Raw genomic sequence first — 16,270 nt, forward strand, 5'->3', positions numbered from 1 at the left:
ATGTATATATAAATAAATCTAAATAATACTAAATATATTTATCCATATACAAAATTACATAAATAATTTCATAAATATACACGTAGACTTCAAATATATAAATATGCATATATATTTAAATTCTACGTGCGTATTTACGTAATATTTTTAAATAATTAAGTAATTTTATTGATTGCAGGGACCTGCCTGACAACCCAGGCCGAAAGTCCAGAGAATTTAATTTGCTAGCACTGTATTTTACCCGGTAACTTTCTATGACACCCTAAAACCTGTACATGGGGGGTACTGTTTTACTTCACTGAACACAAATATTAGTGATTCAAAACAGTAAAACATATCACAGCGATGATATTGTCAGCGAAAGTGACTTTTTTTTGCATTTTTCACACACAAACAGCACGTTTACTGATTGTTGTGATACATTTTCCAGTTTTGAAACACTAATATTTGTGTTCAGCAAAGTCTCCTGAGTACAACAGTACCCGCCATGTACAGGTTTTATACCGTTTTTGAAGTTACAGGGTCAAATATTTTTCATTGAAAATGGCCAGGTTGGTTATGTTTGAGACCGTATGGTAGCCCAGAAAAGAGAATTACCCCCATGATGGCATACCATTTGCAATAGTAGACAACCCAAGGTATTGCAAACGGGGTATGCCCAGTCTTTTTTAGAAGCCACTTAGTCACAAACACTGGCCAAAATTAGCGTTCAATTTAGTTTTTTACTTTAGTCACACACAAACAAATATGAACGCTGAATAAAGACTGGTCTCCTGACAGGCAAACACAGATCCTCAAACACAAAGCATAGCGCTTACAGCAGAAGTAGCTTAGTATCCAACGGCTTAAAATACATAGTAAAAACAAAGAGAAGTTACCTGCGCTCTGGCCTAAATCCCCATGTACATTTAAACAAAATGGAGGCTCTTTAGTTTTATTCCAATAGCCATTTGAATACATAAGCTCACCAGCCACGTCAAGGCAATCCTCAATAGGTGAGTTCCTACACTAGCCATTAGATATGCTGATATCAGCCAAGAATCTCCAGTAAGACAGGAAGGGGCATTTTATAAACCCTTTCACATTTAACCCTTTTTAGGGCTTCTACACATACAATAAACTTTGCTGGTATCAGACAAAGTGTAAACATCTCTAATGAGACATGAATAAAACACAAATCCTTACCTGGCTGGCATGGGACCCACTTGGGTGGACACTCTACAGTCCAATCTCATTTTTTGAGGCTGCCTTAGTGTTTATTATAGACACTCATATTCTAGCTCAAGCCTAGCATAACTTGCAACCACTCTCTCACAGCTCAGGCAGCCAAGAAAGATGTCTACCCACCATCTTAGTCAGCTTAAGAAGAGCCTAATTACTAGCATTCAGAACCTCATTACTAGCATTCATCAACTACCCGAATCGTAATGTTATATCTAGCGTGATTAAAATATGCATACTTACTTACCGTAGTTACTAGTGTATTTCAAGCCTAACTGGTTAAACAAAAATTGTGCATGTATATTCGACCACCCCTTTGCCATATTTGTCTCAAAAATGCATGGGGATTGCCGTTGGGGTACCTTGCGCACGTATGTTAACCTACACTGCACTACAAAAATAAAACATAAAAAAAAAAGACTGGACATACCCCATATTGAATACCATGGGTTGTCTACTTTAAAAAAATATGTACATGTGGGGTGTGATTCAGAGATTTATGACAGATAATAGTGTTACAATGTCACTATTGATACAATTTAAAAATATATATTTTGAAACAGCAATTTCCTATTTGTACTTATAGCCCTATAACATGCAAAAAATGCAAAAAGCATGTAAACACTGGGTATTTTCAAACTAAGAACAACATTTTGAATCTATTTAGCAGTTCTTTTCATTCGCTTTCGTAGGTAAGTAAAAGATTTTTCAAGCAAAAGTAAAAAAACATGTTTTTTTTCAATTTTTCATCATATTTTATTTTTTTTAAGTAAATTATATGACATGATACAAATAATGGTATGTTAAGAAAGCCCTTTTTGTCCTGAAAGAAACAATATATAACTTCTATGGGAACAGTAAATGAGAGAGAGGAAAATTACAGCTAAACACAAACACCACAAAAGTGTTAAAAGAGCCCTGGTCCTTAACATACAACATTGCCAAAACAGGCCGGTCCTGAAGGGGTTAAAAACTTTAATTAAACAAATAATATTTGGATTTCACATAATGGAAGGTTTAAGTGTACATAAATATAGTGGAAAACGAGTGTTACATAGCTGAAGAGACTTGCATCCATCAAGTTCAACCTTCCTCACATTGTGTTGAAGGATTTAATAAAGTGGACATATTATCATAGCTTGTACTATACAGCCACAATGTAGTATGGGGGCTGTAGTGCCAAACGGGAGATTTGAGCATGCCTGCGTGTGAATCACAACTCCCGTGGCATTCAACTGATTCCGTTAGACTTCAATAATTTTCGTCATTAAACAGTTTGTTCAACTAAGTTCTTCGTTCTTCAGTTTAGTCGGCTAGAGCCATCGTTCAATTTTTTGGTTTGTGCGTCTAAACAGACGAACGCAAAATGGAGGTCGCATTCATAATCAGCATGAGTAGTCTTTCAAACAAATAATAATTCGAAAGAAAGAAAGAAGGTTTTTAAGTTAAACACCCACTCCATCTCTGATCTTCCAAGGATATTCTTAATGTTACCCCCTCTCCAGGGTGTGGTGCATTTTTTATACCTATGCGTTTTAAAGGTTTGTGGTCCTTATTATGGATAGTAAAATGTTTAGATACAAAATGATTAGGGTACCCTTTAACAATGTTCCTGCAATGTTCCCCTAGTCTAATTTGAAGGCTCCTTGTGGTCATCCAGACATATTGTAGACCACAAGGGCATTCAAATAAATAAATCATGTTTTTAGTATTACACGTAATAAAATCTTTAATATTATATATTTTATTGGTTACCTTTGACGTAAAATGTGTTGTTTTTGATAGTACCGAGGGGGTCTGTGTTTTTACATACATTACAACGTTAGCCCCAGTTAAAAAGGAACATGTGGGTTTCTTATTTAATGCATTGTCTCTTGTACACTTCGTGGTTAAAATGGATTTGAGATTTGGGACTCCTCTAAAAACAATATTAGGACGGGTGGGTATAATATCTTTAAGGTTATCATCTTGTTTCAATAGATGCCAGTGTTTGTTAATATTTTTTTTTATATATCCACATTTGTTGTTATAATTAAAGATGATAGAAAGGGTTGGGGGGGGGGGGGGGCGGGTCTGATTTTTGGGTATTCTTATATGTCAAAAGGTCTTCTCTTTTTTTGTTTTGTGGTGGCCTCGATTGTATTGTCCAGGCTGGTTGGATGGTAATTCTTTTCAGTAAATTTAGTTTTTAAAGAATTGGCTTGCTGGTTAAAATCATCTATACTAGTACAGTTTCTGCATAATCGCAGGAACTGGCTTTTGGTGGCAAGCTAAGCCATGGCTTGTTGTGGCAACTAGACATGTCGATAGCGGTATTAGTACAGACTTTTTTTTAAAAAAAAGTTGTTGTACTAACTTTCCCCTGCTAGCCCTGATCTGGGTGAGCAACATATCCAAAAATCACCCAGATCAGTTCAGGGGTTCAGGAATTTAACGGAAGTCATATAGTTGGAAGTCATATAGTTGATCCCATGCCCAAAACAGTTCCAGAGAATCAGGGCTTGCAGTCAGTCTAGTTTGGTAGTTTGAAAACGAACAAACTACCAAACAGAGTCAATAGTCTTACCCTGGAGCTTGTTCCCTTCATCCAGAGGAATGATCTCGCCAAACAGATTCCTTCTAAGTTGAAAAAAACCGAATGCAGGCAAAGATGGAAGTCCAGCTGTGTTTGGGAGTTTCTTTATCCGATTTTAGTTTCAGGAGAATCATGCCCAAACACTGCTGCCTGCGTTCATGCGAAAAAGATGGCCCCCACTTCGTGGTTATCCATAGGAATTACGTCTGTAACGGCACCCCGGGTATAAAAAGGGGTTAAACGCCGTTTAGAGGATGTCCAGATATACAGGCAGCTACTGTAGACACCAATCCACCGAACCGGAGAAGCATATGAATGCCATAAACAGCAGAACCGGAACCATACGAATGCTGTAAACAGCCAAATAGGAAAAACCATACGAATAGGTTTACACTCCTAGCAGTCAAACTGGAACAGCATACAATAAATCCCCCCAAGAACGAGACAAGGCTCCGTTTTGAGGGTCAAGCAGGAACAGACAGAGCTGTGAGTTTTTTGATCTTATATACACATTCTTACACATTAGTACCACCCACAGGGTTTTGGAAAACAACCAATAAACACGTACAATATACTCAGACACTCCCACACAAAATCCTCCCCTCTGCCTGTGATACAATTACCTTACACAATGGGTAATGTAATTATCACAGGCAGAGAAATACAGTTTTTCCACATTATTCATAACTTTAAAAGTATGCATCACATTCACATAAAACTTACATTTCCAGAATCAGCATACTCCAAATACAAACATATGTCAAAATCATCCAAAATGGTCAATTGGTTCAAAAGATAGATCGAAGTCCTTTGTGACCAAATGAAGCATGGCTTTTCTGCCCAAAACCAGTTCCACAGAGTCTTCTATCCTGGAGATAATTGAGAAGTAATCCAATTATCTCCAAGGACAGAGGCAAAACTCCATTAGCCACATGGTAGCAACATACAGTAAAATACAATAAAATACACAAGGTTACATTTATTACACAAAATACAGACATGCAACATATCCCCAGATAGCTTAGGTCTGAGCGCACATTATTACTGAATGGCGCTCAGACCACACACATACAGTTCAATTGCCATGGAGCCAAAGTCTTTTATTACACGAATAGGCTCCATGGCATAGCTATCTGGGTTAAATGAGTTCATTCAGTAAATCGAACGCCAGGGCAGAAATACATGAATAGACCTTTCTGCATAGGAAAATAAAGTATTTAAATGCCGGTCCATAGTCAAAAGGCAGCAGGCAGGCAACCAGGCTCCTCCAATGCACAGTGGCGAGATTGGTCTCGTCACAACGTCCACCCAAACGAACAATTAGAACACAGCGGTGAGAAATGTTCCAAGTTGTTTGTAGGTGTTAACAAGCTCCAGGGTGGTCTCTGGTTTGTGCGGTTGTTCGGTAATTCGAAGTGCCGATTAGAAACACCCCAGGAATTCAAAGTGCTGCTTCACAAGTCCAAAAAGGCACAAACAGTATTTTCAACTAGGGTTTAACACAGGGGCCATAGTCACAGGGCATGAGGCTGGCAAACAGGCCCCTCCAAAAACCAGTGGCGAAGTTACTTTTGCCACAGACACGTATAACAATAATACATTGAATTACTTTTTCTCCCCTCAGGTGACTTTGCGGCCCTCCTACACTCAGGGCTCCGTGTTCAATGGGCTCTTGCTCTTAATTTTGGCAGTGCTCTCACCTCGTTCATTGGATTGTACATTGCACTTTCTATATCAGCCGATGAAGCTGTCCAGCAATGGATATTCACTGTGGCCACTGGTCTCTTTCTTTATGTTGCTCTGGCAGACATGGTGAGAATCTCTGTTGTAATTACATTTATTTGCCTTTTCTAATCTACCCCCTGTGTGCGGCAATATTTCTCTACGTGTTCAGTTTCTCCTCCTTATTACAGCTGCCATTCTTGGCAGACGTTCATCATCCCATTTTCACACACTCTGTTCATCATCCCATTTTCTCACACTCTCTAATGCATGCCTATTTTAGTCTTTAGCTCCTTGTTCCATTATTCTTGTATTAACTCCTTCTCTTTGTGTCTCACAGCTACCATGTATGATGAATGTGAAAGATCGCCGGCCGTGGCTTCTCTTCTTTCTCCATAATCTGGGGCTTCTTATTGGCTGGGTTATTCTTCTTTTATTGTCACTTTACGAGGAGAATATTGCACTGTGAATTCCACAATCACCAACTTATAACTGGACAGAGATTTCTTCAGCAGAATGTATCTATCTTACTTTACTTAATCAAACACTGAGTTAAAAAAAATAAATTCTAATTTTTAAAACTCCTGTCCCATCCAAACCACGTAAATGCTCTGTCAGCAAACCAGTCTAATACATAGAAAAACAGTTAGACCGATTAATAACCATATCTGTTAGACCAATCCATTCTTTACAAAGACTCAACCCTGTGGACTATGTGCCATTTCTTACCTCATGAGTGTGTGACCTAGGTAATCTGCCTCAAAATATTACCATGTATCTCATTCAACCAGCCTCAAATATATTACCATGTATCTCATTCAACCAACCTCAGATATATTACCATGTATCTCATTCAACCAACCTCAAATATATTACCATGTATCTCATTCAACCAACCTCAGATATATTACCATGTATCTCATTCAACCAACCTCAGATATATTACCATGTATCTCGTTAAACCATCCTCAGATATTGTAACGGATCACCTGGCACCCCGACTGGGTACCTCCATTGAAGGATGCTCCTAGCGCTTCCGGGGGTCCAAGCACTCCAGCAGACACCATAACCACCAGGGACAAGCTCTTACAAGAGCTTAGTAGTGATATAGCAAGAGAGTATGACTAGCATAGCAATCCCTTGTAGCAGATTTCCCCAATAAGAGACGGAACTCCAAATTGAGGGTGAAGTAGAACTGACGTTTTAATGGAACACTCTGCTTTTATGCACATTTTACACACATAGTACCGCCCACAGGGTTTAGAAGAACAACCAATCAAACACGTAATATATAGTAAAACACTCCCATTCATTCCCACAAAATCCTCCCTCTGCCTGTGATATAATTACTGTACACAATGGGTTAATGTAATTATCACAGGCAGGAAAAATATACTTTTACACATGCACTGTAACTTTAACACTATACATCCAATCTTCATAAAATCACATATTCTTACTCAGCATACTTCAAATATGAACACTCTAAAAAATCATACAAATCCTTCTAGTAGATAAAAAGTTAGTTGGAAGTCCTTTGTGACCGACCGCAAGCACATTTTCATGCCCAAAACAGTTCCAGAGATTCAGGCTGTGCGGCCGGTCTGTTTCCCATGTTAAAGTCAGCTCAAACAGACGAATGACAACCATTCGAATTGTCGAATGAACTGTCGAACGGTGTTCGAACTGTCGAACGGCGTTCGAATTGTCAAATGCATTGAAGTCTGGAGAAGGTAAAACTTCAGCTAAATTAAAGATGGTGGCCACCACGTGTTCATCTGTATGAACGGCGGCCACCCAGTGGTCAGCAATTTACCTACAGCAGGCTCCCAGCCTGGGAGGTAAATTGATGGCACACTTCCACTTCTGGGTGGTCCGCCTGTATGCTACTTGGTTAAGTAAGTCCCATTTACTGAACCAAGTGGGAGAAAGCCATGCACAAAGGATTTTAAAGGTTTGGGGACATAGTCTTAAAGGGGCATTGTCACACAACGTCTCAATATGTCCCCAGACGGTTCTTAAAGGGCCAGCACGGTCCAATACAAGTCCATAAGCCCAAATGCAGTTCTTAAAGGGCCATACACAGTCCAATAGAAGTCCATAAGCCCCAAAACTGTTGTTAAAGGGCACAATCTCCCAGGAGCCATAGTCAGAAGGTAGGAGGCGGGCAAACAGGCTTCTCAAACAACCAGTGGCGAGGTCACTTTCGCCACAGATATATTACCACGTATCTCATTCAACCAACCTCAGATATATTACCATGTATCTCATTCAACCATCCTCAAATCTATTACCATCTATCTCATTCAACCAACCACAAATATATTACCATGTATTTAATTAAACCAGCCTCAGAAATATTACCATGTATCTCATTCAACTAACCTCCAGTATATTACCATGTATCTTGTGACAAACCGCCATTTGCCACTGGGCATTGGAGAGGACTTATTGCTAGCCTCCTGCCCTGCGACTATGGCCCTGTAGTTCAAATCTGTTTTTTTCTCTGCTGAAAGGTTTATTTGTGCCTTTCTGCGAACTGTTAAAGCCATGCTACCCCAGATAGCTATGCCATGGAGCCAAGCCGTATACTGAGACTGTATGAAGGACTTTGGCTCTATGGCGATTGAACTGTATGTATGTGATCTGAGCGCCATCCGGTAATAATGTGCGCTCGGATCTAAGCTATCTGGGGATAGGTAGAATGTGTATGTTCTATGTGATCAATGTAACAGTATGTATTTTTATGTATTTTATTGTACTTTGTCTACCATGTGGCTAATGAAGTTTTGCCTCTGTCCTTGGAGATAATTGGATTACTTCTCAATTATCTCCAGGATAGAAGACTCTGAAACTGGTTTGGTCCGGAAAGCCATGCTGGCAGTGGGTTTTTAAAAATACTTTTACTAACTTTTGAACCCCTGGTCTGATTTGTGCCATTTTTTAATCTGTTGTTCCCCTGAATGGATTGATTATGAAAATGTATGTTTTATGTTTGTGACATGTATATTTTAGAAGTTATAGAAATGTATAAAAATGTATACGTTTTAGCTTGGAGATAATTGAGTAGATACAGTAGGAAACTCAATTATCTCCCAAGCAGAGGGGAGGGAATATGTGGGATGTAACCGATATGTGATTGGTTAATGCCTAATTGCCTGTGGGTGCCTCCCTTGCAGGGGAGCACTGCATAAAAGCAGAGTCCCTGTCATTAAACCAGAGTTCTTCTTAACCCTCAATACGTAGCCTTGTCTCGTTATTGGAGGGAACTGCTATATCAAACTGGGGATTGCTATGCTCTGCATACTCCCTTGAGCTTTAATCACTTTGTTCTTGTCCCTGTTACGCTCTTCTTGGAGTGTCTTTCCCACACGGTCCTGAATGCTGGAGGTTCATTCAGGGTGGAAGGAAGACGGCGCGGCTAAAGTTAAGCTACGGCGGTTGTGGAGTCTGCGGTGGTTGTGGTGTCATCTGCAGTGAGTGGAGTCCTCAGGAAGCACTAGGAGCATCCGTCAACGGAAAGTGATCCGTTACATATCTCATTCAACTAGTGATGTCGCGAACACGAAATTTTCGGTTCGTGAACGGTGAACGGGAACTTCCGCAAACGTTCGCGAACCGACGAACCGGGCGAACCGCCATTGACTTCAATGGGCAGGCGAATTTTAAAACCCACAGGGACTCTTTCTGGCCACAAAAGTGATGGAAAAGTTGTTTCAAGGGGACTAACACCTGGACTGTGGCATGCCGGAGGGGGATCCATGGCAAAACTCCCATGGAAAATTACACAGTTGATGCAGAGTCTGGTTTTAATCCATAAAGGGCAGAAATCACCTAACATTCCTAAATCACAATGGATATGGATTGATACCTGACATATGACATATTGACACCTTTACATATGGATTGACACCTGTCCTCAGAGCCCCTGATACACACTGACAGAGCAGAATAGAGACTGTTCCCCCTACATAGGGTCACTTGGTAGATATGGCGTGGTCGTGGGAGGAGGAGGAGGAGAATGACTTTCACCTCTTCTCCTGTTAGATTCCCGTTGTGCTGTGACATCACCCTTATACGCTGTGTAAAGCATACTTTTTAATTTATTTTGCAAATGCTGCATCCTTTCCGACTTGTAATTCGGTAACATTTCCGCCACTGTCTGCTTATACCGGGGGTCTAGTAGCGTGGACACCCAGTACAGGTCGTTCTCATTCAGCCTTTTTATACGAGGGTCCTTCAACAGGCACGACAGCATGAAAGACCCCATTTGCAAAAGGTTGGATGCCGAGCTACTCATTTCCTGTTCCTCCTCCTCACACAGAGCAGAATAGGGACTGTTCCTCCTACATAGGGTCACTTGGCAGATATGGATTGACACCTGTCCTAAGGATCCCTGATACACACTGACACAGAGCAGAATAGAGACTGTTCCCCCTACATAGGGTCACTTGGCAGATATGGATTGACACCTGTCCTAAGGATACCTGATACACACTGACACAGAGCAGAATAGAGACTGTTCCCCCTACATAGGGTCACTTGGCAGATATGGATTGACACCTATCCTAAGGATCCCTGATACACACTGACACAGAGCAGAATAGAGACTGTTCTCCCTACATAGGGTCACATGGCAGATATGGATTGACACCTATCCTAAGTATCTCTGATACACACTGACACAGAGCAGAATAGAGACTGTTCCCCCTACATAGGGTCACTTGGCAGATATGGATTGACACCTGTCCTAAGGATACCTGATACACACTGACACAGAGCAGAATAGAGACTGTTCCCCCTACATAGGGTCACTTGGCAGATATGGATTGACACCTATCCTAAGGATCCCTGATACACACTGACACAGAGCAGAATAGAGACTGTTCCCCCTACATAGGGTCACTTGGCAGATATGGATTGACACCTATCCTAAGGATCTCTGATACACACTGACACAGAGCAGAATAGAGACTGTTCCCCCTACATAGGGTCACTTGGCAGATATGGATTGACACCTGTCCTAAGGATACCTGATACACACTGACACAGAGCAGAATAGAGACTGTTCCCCCTACATAGGGTCACTTGGCAGATATGGATTGACACCTATCCTAAGGATCCCTGATACACACTGACACAGAGCAGAATAGAGACTGTTCCCCCTACATAGGGTCACTTGGCAGATATGGATTGACACCTATCCTAAGGATCCCTGATACACACTGACACAGAGCAGAATAGAGACTGTTCTCCCTACATAGGGTCACATGGCAGATATGGATTGACACCTATCCTAAGGATCTCTGATACACACTGACACAGAGCAGAATAGAGACTGTTCCCCCTACATAGGGTCACTTGGCAGATATGGATTGACACCTGTCCTAAGGATACCTGATACACACTGACACAGAGCAGAATAGAGACTGTTCCCCCTACATAGGGTCACTTGGCAGATATGGATTGACACCTATCCTAAGGATCCCTGATACACACTGACACAGAGCAGAATAGGGACTGTTCCCCCTACATAGGGTCACTTGGCAGATATGGATTGACACCTATCCTAAGGATCTCTGATACACACTGACACAGAGCAGAATAGAGACTGTTCCCCCTACATAGGGTCACTTGGCAGATATGGATTGACACCTATCCTAAGGATCTCTGATACACACTGACACAGAGCAGAATAGGGACTGTTCCCCCTACATAGGGTCACTTGGCAGATATGGATTGACACCTATCCTAATGATCCCTGATACACACTGACACAGAGCAGAATAGAGACTGTTCCCCCTACATAGGGTCACTTGGCAGATATGGATTGACACCTATCCTAAGGATCTCTGATACACACTGACACAGAGCAGAATAGGGACTGTTCCCCCTACATAGGGTCACTTGGCAGATATGGATTGACACCTATCCTAAGGATCCCTGATACACACTGACACAGAGCAGAATAGGGACTGTTCCCCCTACATAGGGTCACTTGGCAGATATGGATTGACACCTATCCTAAGGATCCCTGATACACACTGACACAGAGCAGAATAGAGACTGTTCCCCCTACATAGGGTCACTTGGCAGATATGGATTGACACCTGCCTAAGGATCCCTGATACACACTGACACAGAGCAGAATAGAGACTGTTCCCCCTACATAGGGTCACTTGGCAGATATGGATTGACACCTGCCTAAGGATCCCCGATACACACTGACACAGAGCAGAATAGAGACTGTTCCCCCTACATAGGGTCACTTGGCAGATATGGATTGACACCTATCCTAAGGATCCCTGATACACACTGACACAGAGCAGAATAGAGACTGTTCCCCCTACATAGGGTCACTTGGCAGATATGGATTGACACCTGCCTAAGGATCCCTGATACACACTGACACACAGCAGAATAGAGACTGTTCCCCCTACATAGGGTCACTTGGCAGATATGGATTGACACCTATCCTAAGGATCCCTGATACACACTGACACAGAGCAGAATAGAGACTGTTCCCCGTCCTCAGAGACCATGATACACACTGACACAGAGCAGAATAGAGACTGTTCCCCCTACATAGGGTCACTTGGCAGATATGGATTGACACCTATCATAAGGATCCCTGATACACACTGACACAGAGCAGAATAGAGACTGTCCCCCCTACATAGGGTCACTTGGCAGATATGGATTGACACATATCCTAAGGATCCCTGATACACACTGACACAGAGCAGAATAGAGACTGTTCCCCCTACATAGGGTCACTTGGCAGATATGGATTGACACCTGTCCTAAGGATCCCTGATACACACTGACACAGAGCAGAATAGGGACTGTTCCCCCTACATAGGGTCACTTGGCAGATATGGATTGACACCTATCCTAAGGATCCCTGATACACACTGACACAGAGCAGAATAGGGACTGTTCCCCCTACATAGGGTCACTTGGCAGATATGGATTGACACCTATCCTAAGGATCCCTGATACACACTGACACAGAGCAGAATAGAGACTGTTCCCCCTACATAGGGTCACTTGGCAGATATGGATTGACACCTGCCTAAGGATCCCTGATACACACTGACACAGAGCAGAATAGAGACTGTTCCCCCTACATAGGGTCACTTGGCAGATATGGATTGACACCTGCCTAAGGATCCCCGATACACACTGACACAGAGCAGAATAGAGACTGTTCCCCCTACATAGGGTCACTTGGCAGATATGGATTGACACCTATCCTAAGGATCCCTGATACACACTGACACAGAGCAGAATAGAGACTGTTCCCCCTACATAGGGTCACTTGGCAGATATGGATTGACACCTGCCTAAGGATCCCTGATACACACTGACACACAGCAGAATAGAGACTGTTCCCCCTACATAGGGTCACTTGGCAGATATGGATTGACACCTATCCTAAGGATCCCTGATACACACTGACACAGAGCAGAATAGAGACTGTTCCCCGTCCTCAGAGACCATGATACACACTGACACAGAGCAGAATAGAGACTGTTCACCGTCCACAGAGACCATGATAAACACTGACACAGAGCAGAATAGAGACTGTTCCCTGTCCACAGAGTCCATGATACACACTGACACAGAGCAGAATAGGGACTGTTCCCCCTACATAGGGTCACTTGGCAGATATGGATTGACACCTATCCTAAGGATCCCTGATACACACTGACACAGAGCAGAATAGAGACTGTTCCCCCTACATAGGGTCACTTGGCAGATATGGATTGACACCTATCCTAAGGATCCCTGATACACACTGACACAGAGCAGAATAGAGACTATTCCCCCTACATAGAGTCACTTGGCAGATATGGATTGACACCTATCCTAAGGATCCCTGATACACACTGACACAGAGCAGAATAGAGGCTGTTCCCCCTACATAGGGTCACTTGGCAGATATGGATTGACACCCGTCCTACATAGGGTCACTTGGCAGATATGGATTGACACAGAGGAGAATAGAGACTGTTCCCCCTACATAGGGTCACTTGGCAGATATGGATTGACACCTATCCTAAGGATCCCTGATACACACTGACACAGAGCAGAATAGAGACTGTTCCCCCTACATAGGGTCACTTGGCAGATATGGATTGACACCTATCCTAAGGATCCCTGATACACACTGACACAGAGCAGAATAGGGACTGTTCCCCCTACATAGGGTCACTTGGCAGATATGGATTGACACCTGTCCTAAGGATCCCTGATACACACTGACACAGAGCAGAATAGGGACTGTTCCTCCTACATAGGGTCACTTGGAAGATATGGATTGACACCTGTCCTAAGGATCCCTGATACACACTGACACAGAGCAGAATAGAGACTGTTCCCCCTACATAGGGTCACTTGGCAGATATGGATTGACACCTGTCCTAAGGATCCCTGATACACACTGACACAGAGCAGAATAGAGACTGTTCCCCCACATAGGGTCAATTGGCAGATATGGATTGACACCTATCCTAAGGATCCCTGATACACACTGACACAGAGCAGAATAGGGACTGTTCCCCCTACATAGGGTCACTTGGCAGATATGGATTGACACCTGTCCTCAGAGCCCCTGATACACACTGACACAGAGCAGAATAGGGACTGTTCCCCCTACATAGGGTCACTTGGAAGATATGGATTGACACCTGTCCTAAGGATCCCTGATACACACTGACACAGAGCAGAATAGAGACTGTTCCCCCTACATAGGGTCACTTGGCAGATATGGATTGACACCTGTCCTAAGGATCCCTGATACACACTGACACAGAGCAGAATAGAGACTGTTCCCCCTACATAGGGTCACTTGGCAGATATGGATTGACACCTGTCCTAAGGATCCCTGATACACACTGACACAGAGCAGAATAGAGACTGTTCCCCCACATAGGGTCACTTGGCAGATATGGATTGACACCTATCCTAAGGATCCCTGATACACACTGACACAGAGCAGAATAGGGACTGTTCCCCCTACATAGGGTTACTTGGCAGATATGGATTGACACCTATCCTAAGGATCCCTGATACACACCGACACAGAGCAGAATAGAGACTGTTCCCCCTACATAGGGTCACTTGGCAGATATGGATTGACACCTGCCTAAGGATCCCTGATACACACTGACACAGAGCAGAATAGAGACTGTCCTAATAAAATACAAACCACAGCGCACTCTTTTAATACTCCACAAACCGTTTCAGATAGTGAAATGACTGCAGGTGTTTACTCAAATGACTATGTGAATAAAGTGGAAAATTCACCATCAGGACTGAAGATTTACACTGAAATTGTGCTTCAAGATGTTCCGTGCAAAAATGGAAGTAGATTCTGGGTGCGCATATTCTTTGATTTCAGAAGAGACATTTACATTGTTATGGCCTCATAATTCTCCTTCAATAGTACCTTGTGATATTCATCTCGTGGACTACAACAAACAGGCTGTGGATGTTAAAGGGGTTTGTTTTATACCAGTAAAATATGGTAAATTCAGAGGACATTTACGTTTAATAATTACTAAGGGACAAAGAGCAAGTTTGCTAGGTAGAGAGTGGTTTGAACCCTTAGGAATTTCATTAACTGGAGTTAATAATGTATCCACAGATATTCTACAGAATGTGATTGATAAATTTAGTTTTTGAAGAAGGTCTTGGCATGTTTAAAGGCCCTCCTGTTTATTTTGTATTAGATTCAAAAGTACCCCCAATTCGTATGAAGCCTCGCAAAATTGCATTAGCTCTCAGACCAAAAATAGATGCTGAGATTACACGTCTTGTGGAACAAGGCATACTTGAACCCATAACACACCCAAAGTGGTGTACACCCATAGTTCCGGTCATGAAACCAAATGGGGATGTCAGAATCTGTGCTGACTATCAAATTCCAGCTGTTAATCAAATTCTTACTACTTTGGCAAAAGGAAAAGTATTTGCCAAGTTGGATATGGCTCAAGCCTACCAGCAGTTACCTGTGGATGATGAGGCTGCTGATGCACAAACGATAATAACACACAAAGGAGCTTTCCGAGCAAGACGTTTGCAGTTTGGAGTTTCCATTGCTCCTGGCATATTCCAGAATTTAATGGAGGACCTCTTATCTGAACTTCCAGGTGTAGTGCCTTATTTTGATGACGTTCTTATTGGAGCAGATTCTATACAGTCATTGGCTGCACAGCTAAAACTTGTTTTACAACGTTTTCTTGATGCTGGTCTAAAACTTAAAAAAGAAAAGTGTGTTTTTGGTGTAAGCAGCGTGGATTTCCTTGGTTACCGAGTTGACGCACAGGGCATTCATCCAACTGATTCTAAGGTTGAAGCTATCCATAGAGCTCCGGTTCCAACAAACAAACAAGAACTGCAAGCTTTCCTAGGGTTGCTTAATTTGTACCATTCTTTTCTGCCTGATAAAGCCACTGTTGCTGAACCTCTGCATCGTCTACTAGATAAAGATGCTCCATGGAAGTGGACTGACGTTCATACTACCGCCAATTGCGCTGCTAAAAAACTGTTGTCTTCTGACAGTTTGCTTGTACACTATGATTTGGAGAAGCCGCTCAACCTCACCTGCGATGCTTCTCCGTATGGCATAGGGGCGCTGTATTGAGCCACACTTTGAGAAATGGGGTTGAGGCTCCTATTGCATTTTATTCACGGACTTTATCTACTACAGAGAGGAATTACGCCCAAATTGACAAGGAGGCTTTA

At 42.4% G+C, this 16,270-nt stretch overlaps 1 protein-coding gene across 1 annotated transcript in view; it reads left to right on the forward strand.

Annotated features, from left to right (window-relative positions):
- Positions 1 to 6,220, forward strand: part of SLC39A4 (solute carrier family 39 member 4) — a 176,198-nt gene extending 169,978 nt beyond the window's left edge. Inside the window, exons 11-12 of the mRNA XM_063450893.1 lie at positions 5,421 to 5,608; positions 5,859 to 6,220. Coding sequence (XP_063306963.1) covers positions 5,421 to 5,608; positions 5,859 to 5,987 — 317 coding nt within the window. The 3' untranslated portion in view covers positions 5,988 to 6,220. The remainder of the gene's footprint in view (positions 1 to 5,420; positions 5,609 to 5,858) is intronic.
- The last annotated feature ends 10,050 nt before the right edge of the window (positions 6,221 to 16,270 follow it).

Source organism: Pelobates fuscus, chromosome 4 (genome assembly GCF_036172605.1).
Source record: "Pelobates fuscus isolate aPelFus1 chromosome 4, aPelFus1.pri, whole genome shotgun sequence".
NCBI lineage: Eukaryota > Metazoa > Chordata > Amphibia > Anura > Pelobatidae > Pelobates > Pelobates fuscus.